Below are 18,628 nucleotides of genomic sequence, written 5' to 3'. Positions count from 1 at the left end.
CCCTTTAGGCACTGTAGATCTGGGTGCTTAGGGGCTAGTGGTTGATTTGGGATGTCTGTCTCTGTGAGGAAGGGGTTACCTGGACCAGGCATCATTCCCATGTGGCTAGGCGAAGGCACCACCCCCATCATGGACCCTACTGGGGTACCTGCTCTCGGGGATGCTTGCTGCTGGGCTGCCCTCTCCTTCTCCTGTCGCTCCACCACCCTGGCTGCTCGCTCTGGAACAAACAACAATACGCAGACTTGGATTAATTCATAACGCTAACACTGAAGGGACATAACACTCCAAGTTTGTCAGATGTTTGGCTAGGGATATGGACTAGTGTATTCTGTTTTGTCGACATTTGTAAAGTTTACCTTCAAATTAGCTGTTTCTAGCAGGCCTGACGTGACATTTTTTTATCCAACATGTACTTTACTCGCATGGAAAGGTTGAATGGAAACCTGGTTATTGTCATCACCAATCTGATTGCAGATCTCAAACGGTGTATGAATCCACTGGTGAAACAAAGTCTCCATAGAGATGCCTCAGTACTAGCATGCTTCCCTGGCCTTCCTACCTTCATACTCTACTTTCTTGGGAGCCTCCAGGTTCCTCCACTCGGTGCCCACCAGACGGCTGAGCTCCCCGAAGGAGAAGTCAGGGTGGCGGGTCTTGATGACCGAACGCATCTCACTGCTAAATAGGATATAACCACTCATGTTGACCTTCCTCTTGGCTCCTTCCTTCTTAGAAACGCCCTTCGCCTTGGGAGTAGACTGTGAGAGAAACAGGGGGTAGACCAGTCAATGAACAGTAACACCCATGTTAATTAATAGTCAAATGTCCACACCCCCGCATAAACCTAATTAGCATAATAAATACACCCCATAACATCCATCTGTATAAAGCTAAAGATGTGGGGGTTTTTTATTGCATGGGCTGCGTCTCAATCCACCGCATCTGTCAATGTTGGCCTTCCGCACCTGCGGTGAAAGGTGGCAGAGCTACAGAGGTGTTTGTCAGACTAGGAGACATCCTGAAAATCTTTCTCACGAAAACATGTGTCGTGTCCAAAAGATAGAGAGAGATAGCTATATACAGTGCATTCGGAAAGTATTCAGACCCCTTGACTTTTCCCACATTTTGTTACGTTACAGCCATACCAAAATGTATTAAGTTGTTATTTTCCCTCAATCTACAGGTTTAGAAATTTTTATAAATGAAAAAAAAAATATATATATTTACATAAGTATTCAGATCCTTTACTCAGCACTTTGTTGAAGCACCATTGGCAGCGATTACAGCATCGAGTCTTCTTGGGTATGATGCTACAAGCTTGGCACACCTGTATTTGGGGAGTGTTTCCCATTCTTCTCTGCAGATTGGGCTGTCATGTGCCTTTTATTGAGGAGTTGCTTCCGTCTGGCCATTCTACCATAAAGGCGTGATTGGTGGAGTGCTGCAGAAATGGGAGAACCTTCCAGAAGGACAACCATCTCCACAGAGGAACTCTGTCAGAGTGACCATTGGGTTCTTGGAAACGTCCATCACCAAGTCCCTTCTCCCCCGATTGCGCAGCTTGGCCGGGCAGCCAGCTCTAGGAAGTCTTGGTGGTTCCAAACTTCTTCCATTCAAGAATGATGGAGGCCACTGTGTTATTGGGGACCTTCAATGCTGCAGAATTGTTTTGGGACCCTTCCCCAGATCTGTGCCTCGAAACAATCCTGTCTCAGAGCTCGGACAATTCCTTCGACCTCAAGGCTTGGTTTTGGCTCTGACATGCACTGTCACCTGTGGGACATTCTATAGACAGCTGTGTGCCTTTCCAAATCATGTCCAATCAATTGAATGTACCACAGGTTGACTCCAATCAAGTTGTAGAAACATCTCAAGAATGATCAATAGAAACAGGATGCCCCTGAGCTCAATTTCGAGTCACAAAGCAAATGGTCTGAATACTTACAGTACCAGTCAAAAGTTTAGACACACCTACAAGGTTTTTTATTTATTTTTTACTATTACACATTGTAGAATAATAGTTAAGACATCAAAACTATGAAATAACACTTGAAATCATGTAGGAACCAAAAAAAGTGTTAAACAAATCAAAATATTTTATATTTGAAATTCCTCAAAGTAGCCACCCATTCATTGCCTTGATGACAGCTTTGCACACTCTTGGCATTCTCTCAACCAGCTTCATGAGGTAGTCACCTGGAATGCACTTCAATTAACAGGTGTGCCTCGTTAAAAGTTAATTTGTGGAATTTCTTTCCTTCTTAATGCGTTTGAGCCAATAAGGTATGGGTGGTATACAGAAGATAGCCCTATTTGGTAAAAGACCAAGTCCATATTATGGCAAGAACAGCCCAAATAAGCAAAGAGAAACGACAGTTTCATTACTTTAAGACTAGAAGGTCAGTCAATCCAGAAAATTAAGAACTTTGAAAGTTTCTTCAAGTGCAGTCGCAAAAACCATCAAGCGCTATGATGAAACTGGCTTTCATGAGGACCGCCACAGGAAAGGAAGACCCAGAGTTACCTCTGCTGCAGAGGATAAGTTCATTACAGTTATCAGCCTCAGAAATCTGCAATTAACTGCACCTCAGATTGCACCCAAATAAATGCTTCAGAGTTCAAGTAACAGATACATCTCAACATCAACTGTTCAGAGGAAACTGCGCGAAATCAGGTCTTCATGGTCGAATTGCTATTGAAGGACACCAATAAGAAGAATAAACTTGCTTGGGCCAAGATACACGAGCAATGGACATTAGACCGGGGGAAAGCTGTCCTTTGGTCTGATGAGTCCAAAACTGAGATTTTTGTGTCTTTGTGAGATGCAGAGTAGGTGAACAGATGATCTCTGCATGTGTGGTTCCCACTGTGAAGCATGGAGGAGTGATGGTGTGGAGGTGCTTTGCTGGTTACACTGTCTGTGATTTTACACTTAACCAGCATGGCTACCACAGCATTCTGCAGCGATATGCCACCCATCTGGTTTGCGCTTAGTGGAACTATAATTTTCCCCCCAAACAGGACAATGACCCAAAACACACCTCCAGGCTGTGTAAGGGCTATTTGACAAAGAAGGAGAGTGATGGGGTGCTGCACCAGATGACCTGGCCTCCATAATCACCCCAATTGAGATGGTTTGGGATTAGTTGGACCGCAGAGTGAAGGAAAAGCAGCCAACAAATGCTCAGCATATGTGGGAACTCCTTCAAGCCTGTTGGAAAAACATTCCTCATGAAGCTGGTTAAGAGAATGCCAAGAGTATGCACAGCTGTCAGCAAGGCAAAAGGTGGCTACTTTGAATATTAACTTTTTTGGTTACTACCTAATTCCATATGTTTCTTAGTTTTGATGTCTTCACTATTATTCTACAATGTAGAAAATAGTAAAAATAAAGAAAAACCCTTGAATGAGTATGTGTCCAAACTTTTGACTGTTACTGTCTAAATCAAATAGCTAAATTATCCTTTGTATCACCATGTTAAAACAATTCCATATGTTAGCTTAGTAGAAGTTTTAAGATCTTGGGGTAATGATGGCAATGGGTGTAAAATCTGCATAGAGCTATGTGTGATGCATGACTGGCTGAATGGAGGGATTAGGTGGGAGTAGGCATTCGAACTGGATGCTTAGATAAAAGTAAGACATTGGGCCAAGAGTGTGTGAGTGGCTGTATATGAGGAAGGGATAAGATATTTGGGGCGAGGAGAGGCGTGTGTGTGTGGAAGGGTACAGCAGTTGGGCATTCAGTGCGTGTGGGTGTTTTTAAGACCTGGGGAGGAGGGGTGTAAGGCATGATGTCCAAATCGCTTGCCAGAGGGGTCTGAATGGTGGGCATGGAGGGGGTCTCTGGAGCCTCGTTCTCATCCTCCAGGTCATCCAGATCCTCATCCCCCTCATCTATGTCTGCCAGTTTCAGCTCCAGTTCCTCAATCTTCTTATTCAGCAGAGGAGATGGCTCCTTCTGGGGCACTATCAACTTCCTGGATATGGACAAATCAGAGAAGAGGGTTGATACTAGCTAAACAAGAAAATCAGAAGTGCTATCTATTTAACCAAGTCTTTGGTGACAGTCCAATTATCTTCCCTTGTTCTCCCTGAAGTAAGCAGAGAAGCTTCCTTAGCCTGTTTATACACACCAGTCCAATCCACGAGGGGGAGTGAATTAGTTCAGCGCACACTTCAGGAGGAGAAAGGGGATAGGGCTTTTACCTGTTCTATGTTATATGTACAGTATGTGAGTCACTCCCACCTGAAGTAGTAGACCTCGTCGTCCACCACCTTAGCGTGGAGGGAGAAGCGCTTCAGGCCCTTAAACTTCTTCATCTGCTTCTCACTCTCAATGTAACGGCTCTCACACAGAAACACGTCCTCCTCAGACACCTCAGTGGGCCGACACGAAAGGTAGTCCTTAAAGGACGACACCACACATTTACCTGCAGGACGGAGTGATGGAGAGAATGATGGTTAATTATAGGGCCAATTATACTGCTATTGAAGGATTCCAGGGGGTACTTGATGTCTGAAACGGTTTGAATGTCTGAAACTAGTCTAGCAAAGGTCTGATAATGAAAACAACTATAATGAATGCATGTTGAGTGTAGAGAGGATGCGGAAGGCAGTGCAGAAGCCTAGCAAAGTAGTAAGGTACCTATGACGCAGGTCATGGGGCAGGCCTCCTCCACGTTGTTGAGGAACACCTCTCTCTTGTAGAACATCCTGGTGGGCTCGTGTCCTGTCTCCTCTGGGTGGATGAAGATGGGTCCGAAGAAAAATGCTGCGCCGTCGAGCACCCACAGCTTCTCTATCCTGTTACAGTTCAATTTATTAAAATAGCCCTGTTGGCTTCCTAATGGCCACATTCACAGACATACACCACATCGCCATACTCAAAACAAAGGGTTTATCTCAATCCATATTTCTGTGATTTCTGACATCTTATCTCCTCAACTGCATTGGAGGAGTAGGTCACAGGTCCCTCCCCTCAGACCATGTTCTCCAATGCATTTTTGAGAAAGAGGCAATAGGATGAGAGGAATCGAGGAAAGAGAAAAAGCCACCGACACCATTAACACATTACAAAAGAGTTCTGAAGAGAAACCAAATACTACGAGGTGTGTTTGACGTACCTGCCGACACGGGGTTTAACGAGCCCATGTGACTGGACGTAGACACAGTCTCCCACCTTCAGCCACATGTTGTTATAGTGGAGCTGGTCGTAGTACTGACAGCCTGGCTCCCCTCCACTCATCTCTACCGGGACATCCTCAAGCTCCTACACACAGTCACATAGTATGAGAGCACACACTCAGTAACACCGGTACACTTTTTAACACTATCGTGTCAACCCAAACCCATATTGTGACCCGACTCAGATATTTTCCAACACCGCTCGAGCAAATATGGTGCGTAACCAACACAGCGTGGCTTTGTTCAGTTCGGCTCAACAATATGGAACGGGTACGTTAATACATTCCAATGTTTCAGTGTTGTTTATGATGAAATTAGAGATAAGAAGTAGGGTTGAATGGTGCAAACCCGGTTATCGAGATTTACCTCCCAAAACCACTCTCTTTTCCCGGGATAAATAACTGTGAGAACCCAGTAAATGATAATAAATTACCGATATGAACAGCATGGAGTGATATGGAACTGTTAAATTATACGCAATGTCTAAATCTGGCTTCTCTACAGCCTGTATGATGAATCAGGGTGGGGACAGACAGCCCATCTCAGTATGGAGTCAGTTCACAATGTACGTAGACCCATCATGGTACATTTTTTTTCTTGTGACAGGTAGATCTACATTTGCTGCAGCATAGCCTATGCTACAGGAATATAAAGACCGAATGCGCGTCTAAATTTACCAATATCTATCTGGCTTTCGGGAGTCACTTTGTTATTTTTAAATTGTAAAGATGATAATTTTTTAAATTGCAGCTGCTGAGTCTTAAAACAGCCTATCACTCGAATATCACAGCCTATCACTCGAATATCATTGCATGCGCGAGCATTCAAATTGCATCCTAGAGATCTCTCTCATATAGTGCATCTATATATAGTGTATGTGTTCACCCCTTCAAATTAGTAGATTAGGCTCTTTCAGCCACACCCGTTGCTGACAGGTGTATAATAGCACATAGCAATGCACTCTCCATAGACATAACATTGGCAGGAGAATGGCCCGTACTGAAGAGCTGTGACTTTCAACGTGACACCGTCATAGGATGCCACCTTTCCAACAGTTCAGTTCGTCAAATTTCTGCCCGCTAGAGCTGCCCCGGTCAACGTCTAGGAGCAACAACGGTTCAGCCGTGAAGTGGTAGGCCACACAAGCTCACAGAACGGGACCATCGAGAGCTGAAGAGCGTAAAAATTGTCTGTCCTCAGTTGTAACACCCACTACCAAGTTCAAACTGCCTCTAGAAGCAACGTCAACACAATAACTCGGCGGGAGATTCATGAAATGGGTTTCCATGGCCGAACAGCCGCACACAAGCCTAAGATCACCATGTGCAATGCCAAGCGTCGACTGCAGTGGTGTAAAGCTCGCCGCCATTGTACTATGGAGCAGTGGAAACGCGTTCCCTGGATTGATGAATCACGCTTCACCATCTGGCAGTCCGATGGACGAATCTGGGTTTGGCAAATGCCAGGAGAACGCTACCTGCCCCAATGCATAGTGCCAACTGTACAGTTTGGTGAAGGAGGAATAATGGTCTGGGGCTATTTTTCATGGTTCGGGCTAGGCCCCTTAGTTCCAGTGAAGGGAAATATTAACGCTACAGGATACAATAACATTCTAGACGATTCTGTGCTTCCAACTTTGTGGCAACAGTTTGGGGAAGGCCCTTACCCGTTTCAGCATCACAACACCCCCGTGCACAAAGCGAGGTCCATACAGAAATAGTTTGTCGAGCCAGGCCTAATTGCGAGCCAGGCCTAATTGGCCAACATCAGTGCCCGACCTCACTAATGCTCTTGTGACTGAATGGAAGCAAGTCCCAGCAGCAATGTTCCAACATCTAGTGGAAAACCTTCCCAGAAGAGTGGAGGCTGTTATATCAAAGGGGGGGGACCAACTTCATATTAATGCCCATGATTTTGGAATGAGATGTTCGACGAGCAGGTGTCCACATACACTACATGAACAAAAGCATCTATCCTCCTAGCCAACCTCTTTAAGATAATAAATTCAATGCAGTAAAAGCCTTATATTTAGCTAATTAATGATGGGTTATGCATAATATGCTTCTAACTTACAGCCTCTGTTACTTGCGCAATACGCAAGCACCTGTGCTCTGCTTGTCTCTCCTTAAAAAAAAAAGAAGCTCCTTAGCTCGGAGTCCCATGCAGGAAAAGGTAGACTAGAATAGCTTGCTGGACATAATTTTTTAAACACTTCTAATACCAATACACTATTCCAAAAGGAACGTAAGCTCTTTATTTGCTGAATATTAAATACTGCAGCCAATAGAACTCATGGGTAGTTTAAAAGAAGAGCGAACGTGCGATGGCGGTAGGCTGTAGCAGTTATTTATTCAGACCCACTCAATCTTCGTGTAGAGAAGTCAAAGCCTTCATCTAATTCTAGTCCAATATTCTAGGATGTCATTAGAATGAGGACTTATTTCATTTAACTGTTGAAAGCGAGGAAGGAATGAAGCAACAAGAGTGATAAAAAGCCTATGTGTCAGCCTACTAATTATACAAATAGGCTGTATTATATTTCAAAATTAAAATCTAATTCGCTAGCCTATGCTTGCAACATTGTAGGCCGCATGGGCTGCACCAGAACCCATGTTCTCTTCGGCTTTATCATGGTTTGAACAATGTGTGTAATTCCAGTCCATATAATACAGCATAATACAGTACAGTAACACAGTTCACACTAAAAATATTAGCCTACTGGAGCTAGTTTCATTTATTTACCCAAGAGAGCATATACAGTGTGAACTGGCTTGCTGTAAAAGGTGGTATCCTATGAGGGTGCCACGTTGAAAGTCACTGAGCTCTTCGGTATGGGCCATTCTACTGCCAATGTTGTGTCTCAGATTTATGCACAGAATAATACGAAATGCTCCGAGAGCATGTTGCAGACAGACAGATGAGTTGCCACAACTACAGTAGCTAGCTACATCATGGGCTTTTATGTTTTTCTGTCGTGCATAAATGTGTAGTAGCCTATATCATAGATGTATTGGATAACGACACAATCATTTGGGCTTGGGCTCATTAAATGTCGTTCATGTAGGGCTCATAAAATGTATGTAGTATATGGCTCATCAGGCTCAGGCAGCATCAGGTTAAAATGTTCATGCTTATCAAAGCTCCAATCAAATCCAGACATATTTATATGCTTTATAATGCTTTTGAATAACACTTCCGGTTTTGGCAGGAAATGCTGGGTTACCTGGGAGAAAAGTGAATTGTAAAATACTAGGAAAAGATTCAACCTTAAAAGAAGTACTCAATGAAGTGTTGCTTCACACATACAGTAAATATGGTCTTATTTGTGATGGACATGTCCAATAAGCAGGACAAATGCATTTCACTCTCTAAAATAAAATAATTAGGGGTGTCAAAGTTAAAGAGGCAATATGTAACTTTTTGGGCATCCCGATCAAATTCACAAAGAAATGGGACTTATAGATCTGTCATTCTCATTGAAAGCAAGTCTGATACAGATTATTTGATGTTTCTTCCCTTACAATCAAATCATAGTATGCCTGTAACTCAATGCACTGCTTAAAAAAACAACAAATATATATCTTCAGGGCCAACATTTTTACAAATTCTAAAATGTTGATGAATTATTTTAATCATTTGACAGCACTAAAAATAATATTTGCCATTTAGCAGACGCTTTTCTCCAAAGCGACTTAGTCATGTGTGCAACATTTTATGTAAGGGTGGTCCTGGGAATCAAACCCACTATCCTGGCGTGAGCACCATGCTATACCAACTGAGCTAATATCCTCCTGTGCACAGACTTCTCACCTTGTCGACGATACTGTGGCTGCCGTTATCGGCCACGGCCAACAGTTTCTCCTGATCACGCTTGGCATACATGGAGGCCACCCGGATAACGGGCAATAGCACATCCCGAGGGACAAACCTCACGCCGGCTGGCCCGGCCCACATCTTGATTTTCTTGAAGGCCTTGTTCCTGGCAGAGTAACGGGACTCACAGACATACACGTCCTCTGGTCTTACTCCCTCAGGCTGAAGCTTGAAGTAATCCTGTAGAGGGGGAGCACACAGTTGGTCAGTGTGTTGGAGGGAATCAGTTTGAGCAAGAATCACTAATCTTGGTAATGAGTAGTTATTTGGGATACAAGGTGACTTGTAGATCAGTGATTCTGCACAGTAGACAATGTAGATGATTTAAAAACACAAACAATATGGACTACTACATGTCAAAATGAGAGGGATGATGCTTCAAATGCTGGTTGAAAAGGTTTGCAGACTAACTTCAACAGAAATTATACACGGACAGGCAGTGTATCTCATATTACAAATTGACATTACAATATTTAGCAACGGCAGGGCTTGGAATTCACTTTTTTTGCCACTTGTCCCTAGGACAAGGACAGATTTTTTGCTTGTCTGAAAGCTCAAGTTACTTGTCCAAAAATAAAAACAATAGTCTGTAACACCATTTTTACACCATTGTATGATGCAAGGAACCACTTTACAAAATAAAATGCATTAGTATCTTTTTTTACCATAGAGAATCAGACAAAAAATATAAGTAACACTATTTGCATATTCAAGCTGCATATTCAACACTGCCCATTTAATGCTATCCTGGAGGATGGTTGCCCACCCTTGGTAGCCTATGAAATATTGTAACATTACAATTAAAACCAAATAATAAAATTATTCACTCCACGGTTTGAAATTAAGGGCGTCCTGTCGTCCTTGGGGCGATAAAAGAAATGTCTAGGACGGTTTAAAACAAGACTCTGGGACAGTTCTAGGAAGACCGATCCCAAATTCATTTTCGGAACATCCCGAATGTTCTTTTTCGGAAGTTGCTTTCATTTCAGAGCATCTAACTTGTAAACATTTCAACTGTATTAAATGATTACTTTTTTCAATTCCACAAAAAAAATGAACACCAATTAAAATAAAGTTATTTCTTCTCTTTCTTGTGATGTAAGTGTCGAGACAACAGGATACGTTACATTCCAGCCAAAGCGTTCTTATAGATGCAACAGAAAGAATGTATTCCATTGAGCCCATTTCAGCAATTACTGGGGTGTGTTTGACAGGTCATCATAAACATCTCCGCAGTCATAACGTTAACGTGAAAAACCGACAGGCACAAGTAAGAGCATGAATGAGTTGCAGGAGAAATAAAAGCACCCCTCAAACACAGGAAATAGATGGCTGAAGAAGACAGATCATCAGGTGGGCGTGGCATGCATGTAGCTACAATATTCAGCTAAAATAATGATCCAATAGATGAGCATAGAATTGCATACATCTATGGTCCCGGGGTGTGTATTATCAAAAGCATTCAGATATATAGGATGGCCTTACCTTGACAAACATGACCATGCATTTTGCCAGTATCTTGCTGATTGGTACTTTGTTGAAGTAGTCACTCTTGAAGACCTCTTGCTTGAGGAACTTGCGTGTGGCTAGATGGAAGGTCTCACTAGGCCTGTAGAACCAACAGCCATACAGCCACTTCTCACCTACACACACACACACACACACACACACACACACACACACACACACACACACACACACACACACACACACACACACACACACACACACACACACACACACACACACACACACACACACACACACACACACACACACACACACATATTACTAACAGGAGGGAGTGGCAGAAAGCAGAAGGAGTGTGTGTGTCTTAAAGCGTGCATGTCTAAACCTGCGTGTTGAGTTGGTTACCTGCTTCATCCTCCCACAGGCGCTCGATGCAGACGATGTGAGGCTTGAGGTTGGCCTCTGCTGGCTGCACGTAGACACAGTCACCCACGTGGTAGGTGCTGTTCTCAAAGCTGCAGTCCTGACGGTATGTCCTCTTTGGCCCCGCACCTCCCCCAGCTGGGTCCTCAGCCTTCTCTCCCTCCTCTGGAAGTAAATTAGAATATTATAATACCTCTCACATTGACCCTGAGTCTGAAGCGTATACAATGTCACATCAATCACCTGCACTGACAATCACACACCAGCACAGAAAAATTGCACATATTCTATACACGCATACCCGGCCACAACGCCATCACACACCTTTGTTCTCCTCCTCCCTCTTCAGTTTGTCCTCCTCTATCTCCTTAGGTACTTTCTCTCTCTTTTCCTGCTCCACGTCATTGTGCAGGTGTTTGGAGGTGTAGCTGAGCGCAGGGGAGAGGAGGATCTCTCCGTTCTTACACAGCTCATCCCGGATCTTTATAAAGAACTGCTGCAGCTCCACCGCATCCTCAAAGATCTCAGAGTCCGTCCTGGGAAGAGACAGGGCAAGGTGAGGGTTCATGGGGGTGGTTCAAGACTCAAAAAAGGTTGGAGAGCAATTCAAAAGGCCTTTCTAATGACTACGTACCTGTGTAGGCGCCTGGCCTTCTCCAGCACATTGAACATGTGCTCCTGGAACACATCCAGCCTGCGGTAGCGTCCTCGGTCTACGTTGGCCCGTATCACGTCGAAGTTGAGAGGAGGGTTCTCCGGGCTGGTCGGGTCCTGTTGAAGTCAGTTAACATAGTTTTATTTGTCATTCAGAAAAACAGTTGCTATTAAAAACTCTGAATGACTTTGCTGATATCTTAAACATCAGTTATTTTTAAGAGCATAACCAGGGGCCATATGAGTGCTGAATTATGATAGGTTTTGCCTTTTAGATCACAATGAATAAGATTACATAGACAGTGGGGGACCTGATCCTAGATCAGCACTCCTACCCCGAGACACTATGAATACGGCGGCCCCAGGTAGGGTATGAGCGATCTCCTCTCTCTTACCTGGGCAGGGATCTCAGCCAGTGAGTCGCTGTAACACCTTCCCTCCTCGTCCTGGTGCGCCAGCACAGACACAAACAGGTTCCTGATCAGTTCCATGACCACGGGCCCTACAGCAGGGGGAGAGCCGCCGCCCTCCTCCCCTCCCTCCTGCAGCCGCCGGGTATCCAGGAGCACGCGGTGGAGGAGCAGAGCGTCGCGGTAGATCAGGGACTCTGGCTCGTTGTAGGTACAGGCGTTGTTGAACATCACTGCAAAGTCTTCCACCAGAGCATCCACGTCCTGGTAACGGCCGCCCGCCATGTGGCTGGAGAACAAGAAGATAAGATCATTGCATTTTCTATTGAAACAGGGAGAAAGATTTTTTACATTTTATATCTTTACTTAATATGGTTTGCTTTATGGACTCGTCATTTATCTCACTTCATTCAAATAGAGCTACAATAACTTATGTGGTATTTAATACATGTATTTTTCGAGGGCAAATCATACTCAAATAAACATCATTGACGTTGTTGTTATAGTCAATTTTATTCTGATACCTGTTCTTTTTGTACTATACTCTTCTTATTTCATTCTACTGAATGAAAGGTTGTTTTTAGTTTTATCAGATCCCAACCCCAAGCGCCACTATTGCAGTTTAGGGGATAAGTGCCCTGCTCAAGGGCACAACACCAGGATATAGTATCTAGGATACTGACACAAGCAACCCTCCAGTTGCTGGCTCACTCCACAACAGCTTTTCCCCGTCGGAGCTGGGATTCAAACAGGGCAACCTTAGTTCTTGGCCCACATCTCTAACCACCCAGCAACCTAACCTTTAGCTAGCCACACACTAGTGGTGGAAGGGTCAGCTATTTGTTCACCCGCACCCACCTGCAATTGCTAATAACCCACCCGCAACCACCCAACTATATGTAATAAAGTTAAAATCTGAGGCACATATTCAACCCTGACCCGCTAATTCAGAACATTTGCTGTAGGCTACAGTCAGAGATGGCAGAAAGAGTTGACAGGAGGTGCAGGATTTTCTTACCCGATATAGATATGGTTCTTCTTATAATTTCCAAAATTTTGGTAGGCTATTTCTTAGTCAACTTGTCTATATTAGATACATGCAGCTTCTCTTCTCTCATTATATGTTACACTAGAAGACCAAATAAACCCTTGCGCACCAGAATGTCAAAATACTTAATACTCTACTTGCACACATCTATCCCTCCAGTGTTTATTTGCTATACTGTAATTATTTCGACCACAATGCCCATTTATTGCCTTACTTCCCTTATCCTACCTCATTTGCACACACTGTATATAGACTTTTTCTATTGTATTGTTGACTGTATGTTTGTTTATTCCATGTGTAACTCTGTGTTGTTGTTTGTGTCGCACTGCTTTGCTTTATCTTGGCCAGGTCGCAGTTGTAAATGAGAACTTGTTCTCAACTAGCCTACCTGGTTAAATAAAGGTGAAATGTAAAAAAAAAAAAAAAAAAACATAAGAATTCGACAGAATGAATGCTTCAATCTAGTTGACATTGGTAAAGTTCTCTGTCATCTCTGCTTCTTTCGCGGAGCAAAAGACGCTTAGGGGCCGAAGAGAAAATGCAATAACTTTAAAAATTTGAAATATTTACTGTGCAAAATGTCCAAATGACATCAGTTTGACCGGTTGTAAGGCAATAGAAAGCTGTGAAAACGAACCAACATGTTTCTGATGGGATTTTAGTTCAGCTTGGATGCATATTTTGTATGATTGAAATACTATCAGCTCTTATGATAATGATAAAGATAGCACCTCTACAGACAGTATCTAACTGTGCATTCGCATTCTCTCAAGATATTGAAAGAAAGAAAGATTCTCTCAACTCATGTTCCCAAGTCAAAATGTAGCCTACATTTGGTGTATAGCCTAATTGTACTGTAATAAATGCTTAATTCTTCAGGAGATAATATTAAGGGTATGTGAGAGGTTATAGACCTACAGTCAGTGTCCAGATTTCATTTTCCATTTAACCCATCCGAACAGTAGGCTGCAGTACCCGTAACGTGTCATAGGCTTATTTGAAGTCCCAGTCTTGTCACTGTTGAATTTGTATAGCCCTCACAATCACACATAACATAGCCTGTACTGCTATCATCCTTTTACCACATCACCACATCTTTCCAAAACATTACATTTCTGGCCCTCCCTTCGCTCCATTTTCAACTCTCCATTTCACAGCTTTTCTCATATTGAATTAAACTCTGACATTGTCCTTTTTGCCTCCGTGGATTAACGCTTGCTTTTTTTGCCCGTTCCCAAAATAATTTGTAGACTATTTGGCACGCGTACAGTTAGCCTAAAATAATGAAAGAAAAACCTCAATGTAGCCTATAAATATAATTGCACAATAATGATAAAACATCCATGAATGTAAGGCATTGTTTTCTCTTTATTCAACCCAGCCTTTATCCACACAATATTACATGACCCTAAACCCCCAGATATAACCACAGGAACTGCGGGTTATGAGTCAACCCGCGCATCACTACCACACACACACACACACACAGGTTAGCCTCTAGCTTACCTGCGCAGGCGCTCCATGTCGATGGGCCTCTTGATGGTGGCGTAGTAGTCAGGCAGCTCGGCACGGGAGGGCAGGCGCAGGAAGATGGTGGAGATACGTCGCCCCCTGGCGTCTGTGTAGTTCCTCACAGCGTCATACAGCTCGTTGAGGCGCTGCTGCAAGAGGGTCAGGCACTTATTGGACTTCTTAGGAGACACACCACTCTTCCCTACAGAGAGAATTACGTGTAAATGTAATCAAAACAGCAAGATATACAGTTGAAGTTGGAAGTTTACATACACTTAGGTTGGAGTCATTAAAACTCATTTTTCAACAACTCCACAAATTTCTTGTTAACAAACCATAGTTTTGGCAAGTCGGTTAGGACATCTATTTTGTGCATGACAAGTCATTTTTCCCAAAATTGCTTACAGACAGATTATTTCACTTAATCACAATTCCAGTGGGTCAGAAGTTTACATACACTAAGTTGACTGGGCCTTTAAACAGCTTGGAAAATTCCAGAAAATTATGTCATGGCTTTAGAAGCTTGTGATAGGCTAATTTACATAATTTGAGTCAATTGGAGGTGTACCCGTGGATGTATTCCAAGGACTATCTTCAAACGCATTGCCTCTTTGCTTGACATCATGGTAAAATCAAAAGAAATCAGCCAAGAACTCAGGGGAATTTTTTTTTGACCTCCACAAGTTGGTTCATCCTCGGGAGCAATTTCCAAACGCCTGAAGGTACCATGTTCATCTGTACACACAATAGTACGCAAGTATAAACACCATGGGACCACGCAGCCGTCATACCACTCAGGAAGGAGACGCTTTCTGTCTCCTAGAGATGAACGTACTTTGGGGTGAAAAGTGCAAATCAATCCCAGAACAGCAGCAAAAGACCTTGTGAAGATGCTGGAGGAACAGGTACAAAAATTTCTATATCCACAGTAAAACACATCTTATATCGACATAACCTGAAAGGCCACTCAGCAAGGAAGAAGCCACTGCTCCAAAACCGCTATAAAAAAGCCAGACTACGGTTTGCAACTGCACATGGAGACAAAGATTGTACTTTTTGGAGAAATGTCCTCTGGTCTGATGAAACAAAAATAGAACTGTTGGCCATAATGACCATCCTTATGTTTGGAGGAAAAAGGGGGAGGCTTGCAAGCCGAAGAACACCATCCCAACTGTGAAGCAAGGGGTGGCAGCATCATGTTGTGGGGGTGCTTTAATGCTGGAGGGACTGGTGCACTTCACAAAATAGATGGCATCACAAGGAAGGAAAATTATGTGGATTTATTGAAGCAACATCTCAAGACATCAGTCAGGAAGTTAAAGCTTGGTCGCAAATGGACAATGACCCCAAGCATACTTCCAACGTTGTGGCAAAATGGCTTAAAGACAACAAAGTCAAGGTATTGGAGTGGCCATCACAAAGCCCTGACCTCAATCCTATAGAACATTTGTGGGCAGAACTGAAAAAGCATGTGCGAGCAAGGAGGCCTACAAACCCGACTAAGTTACACCAGCTCTGTCAGAAGGAATGGGCCAAAATTCACCCAACTTATTGTGGGAAACTTGTGGAAGGCTATCGAAACATTTGACCCAAGTTAAACAATTTAAAGGCAATGCTACCAAATACTAATTGAGTATATGTAAACTTCTGACCCACTGGGAATGTGATGAAATAAATAAATGCTGAAATAAATCACTCTCTCTCCTATTATTCTGACATCTCACATTCTTAAAACAAAGTGGTGATCCTAACTGACCTAAGACCTTTTTACTAGGATTAAATGTCAGGAATTGTAAAAAACTGAGTTTAATAAGTGTATTTGGCTAAGGTGTATGTTTTCTTGGAATTTTTCAGGAGTAATGTTAAAACGCCCATAGAGAAGAGTCAAACACACTTAGTTTCAGCTTAGGAGATCCCATGTTGTCAATGTCCTCCTCAGGAGAAGCTCCTAGTTCCTTCCTCTTGTCCTTCACTATCTTCTCCAGGATGCCAGCGTCGTTATAAACCTTCACAGCAAAACAACATCAGAACATGTCACTCAACCCTCCCTTTTGTTGTAAATTTAGCCCAGGGTTGTGTTCTTTAAGGAATACAATAGACAACATTCAGTTTCTTACTGGACAAGTTCAGGTAGTCAGTCCCACCCAGTTGTACTTTGTTTTATGCCTACCAGGGATATGGCAAATTGAAAAAAAACGATCTAAATGTTTAAACTGACATTTTTATTTTTTCAAAATCGGGTTTCTGTTATAATGATAAGAAAAGAAGAAAAAAAATCCACGTGAATTCACAATGCCAGCAATTGTTTGGGTCGCACTGTGAGTCATAGCAAGCTAGCAAGGGATGGCGAGAGAGGGGAAGGGCACAGTACAGGCAGGTCGGCCACCCGGTAGACAGTCAGACCGTGCACTAGACCTACCTAACAACAATCAAAAGCTGTATCTTGCAATGTAATAATCTCGCAATGTCTTGCAACTTCAGTAAAGCAGGGCCTATCATCAATGAATAGCCGAGGATACTGAATGAGCGAGATACAACACTTTGATCTCACACAGTATCTGCGCATGTGCACCGGTTCGCTTCACACTGTTCACAGCGACATGGCCCTGTAAGTGATTGGCTGTGGTCCTACCTGAGATCCCTCCTCATTGTAGTGACGTGCATTGCGGAACATCAGCCTCATGTCGTCCATCAGGGCTTCTTCGGTGGCGTAGCGCTTTGAGCGGACGTTGTGCTCGATGGTCTTAAGGTCCATGGGCTCCAGGATTACCTGATAGTAGGGAGGAGTTAGGTTCATAGATTAGTCAATCCACGGCATCTGTATCGATTCCAACATTGGGGAATAAAAAGAACAATTCCAAGATATTTTCCATTGCTGAACCCGAGACATGCGTTTCAAATAAACAAGATTCTGCTTGGATATAAAATATGTGTGGCGTTTCTCCACTGCAATAGGATCTGTCCAGTACACCGGACTACATTTTGTCATGGAAAGTAAGATTTGTACGTTTAAAGAAAAATGTTGATTAATTGCCCCTAGCAACCACCAACTAGTGGATTGTGAAAGCCTTGTGTTGAACTCATATCTACCTTGTAGTAGTCTTGGTAGTCCTTCTTGGAGGGCTTGACCATGAACAGATCACAGAGCCTCCGGTTAGTCCCTGCCTCTCTGGCTTCAGTCACTGCAGCATACAGTGCCTTCATACGGTTCTTCATGTTCTTCTTATGGCTGCAGGGCAAGAGAAGCCTGGGTTAGTAAAGTTACTTTTTTAATGAAATATAAAATATGTATAAATGCAATATTAGCTAACACAAGTTGTCAGGATAGTGAATTAATGCTTTATAGATTTGATTTAAAAAACCTGCCCGCCTGTAGGCAACTTGAGTTGCAAGTGTTGCAGATCTACTTAGTTTGACAAAGGGTCAACTCATAACACAGGAGGCTGCTGAGGGAAGGACAGCTCATAATATAGGCTGGAATGGCATCAATGGAATGGTAAATGGAAACCGTGTGTTAGATGCGTTCGATACCATTCCATCCATTCCGTTCCAACCATTACTATGAGCTCGTCCTGCACAATTAAGGTGACTCCTGTGACTTATAAGCATGAGGGCAGCTGTTGTAGATAGACACAGAAATCGAGAATGAAAGCGATAGGTGGTTGACTTGGTGTGAGATGGCAACAATGGTATCTATGTAGACGTGGTAAGGAAAGAGAACGAGAGAGAGAAGTAGTCCTACCTTTTCCTCTTGGTGGAACTGCCAGTTCCTGTGTCAGAGGACAGAATGCTGTCCTGTTCCTCTTCGTCGCCTCTCCTCAAAAGCTCCCTCTTCTTAAGCTGCAAAACATTCATTACATACTGCATTCAAAACAATAGTGTACTATTAACCATTCAGTCTTAATTATTTTGTATACAGCACAGGAGGTTGGTGGAACCTTAATTGGGGAGGACGGGACCGTGGTAATGGCTGGAGCGGAATAAGTGGAATGGTATCAAAAACATGGTTTCCATGTGCTTGATGCCATTCCATTTGCGCCGTTCTGGC

General features: G+C 43.2%; 1 protein-coding gene across 4 annotated transcripts in view; it reads right to left on the bottom strand.

The window, feature by feature from the left end:
- LOC129843751 (protein polybromo-1-like) overlaps positions 1–18,628 on the bottom strand; it is a 33,318-nt gene that overhangs the window by 3,705 nt on the left and 10,985 nt on the right. For 2 of the 4 annotated variants that reach the window (XM_055912336.1, XM_055912356.1), the window contains exons 11-27: positions 18,323–18,420; positions 17,671–17,809; positions 17,213–17,350; positions 16,475–16,586; positions 14,575–14,782; positions 12,006–12,309; positions 11,591–11,727; positions 11,281–11,492; positions 10,939–11,121; positions 10,549–10,706; positions 9,001–9,243; positions 5,130–5,275; positions 4,652–4,809; positions 4,253–4,436; positions 3,773–3,983; positions 563–761; positions 80–220 (exon numbers count right to left, since the gene is read on the bottom strand). In XM_055912336.1, the coding sequence (XP_055768311.1) occupies positions 80–220; positions 563–761; positions 3,773–3,983; positions 4,253–4,436; positions 4,652–4,809; positions 5,130–5,275; positions 9,001–9,243; positions 10,549–10,706; positions 10,939–11,121; positions 11,281–11,492; positions 11,591–11,727; positions 12,006–12,309; positions 14,575–14,782; positions 16,475–16,586; positions 17,213–17,350; positions 17,671–17,809; positions 18,323–18,420 (2,971 nt within the window). The remainder of the gene's footprint in view (positions 1–79; positions 221–562; positions 762–3,772; positions 3,984–4,252; positions 4,437–4,651; positions 4,810–5,129; positions 5,276–9,000; positions 9,244–10,548; positions 10,707–10,938; positions 11,122–11,280; positions 11,493–11,590; positions 11,728–12,005; positions 12,310–14,574; positions 14,783–16,474; positions 16,587–17,212; positions 17,351–17,670; positions 17,810–18,322; positions 18,421–18,628) is intronic. The other 2 variants (XM_055912346.1, XM_055912363.1) reach the window with 1 other exon arrangement.

This window comes from Salvelinus fontinalis, chromosome 3 (genome assembly GCF_029448725.1).
Source record: "Salvelinus fontinalis isolate EN_2023a chromosome 3, ASM2944872v1, whole genome shotgun sequence".
In the NCBI taxonomy this organism is placed as follows: Eukaryota; Metazoa; Chordata; class Actinopteri; order Salmoniformes; family Salmonidae; genus Salvelinus; species Salvelinus fontinalis.
The sequence above is the reverse complement of the archived record's forward strand: the minus strand, read 5'-3'. Positions and strand labels throughout refer to the sequence as shown.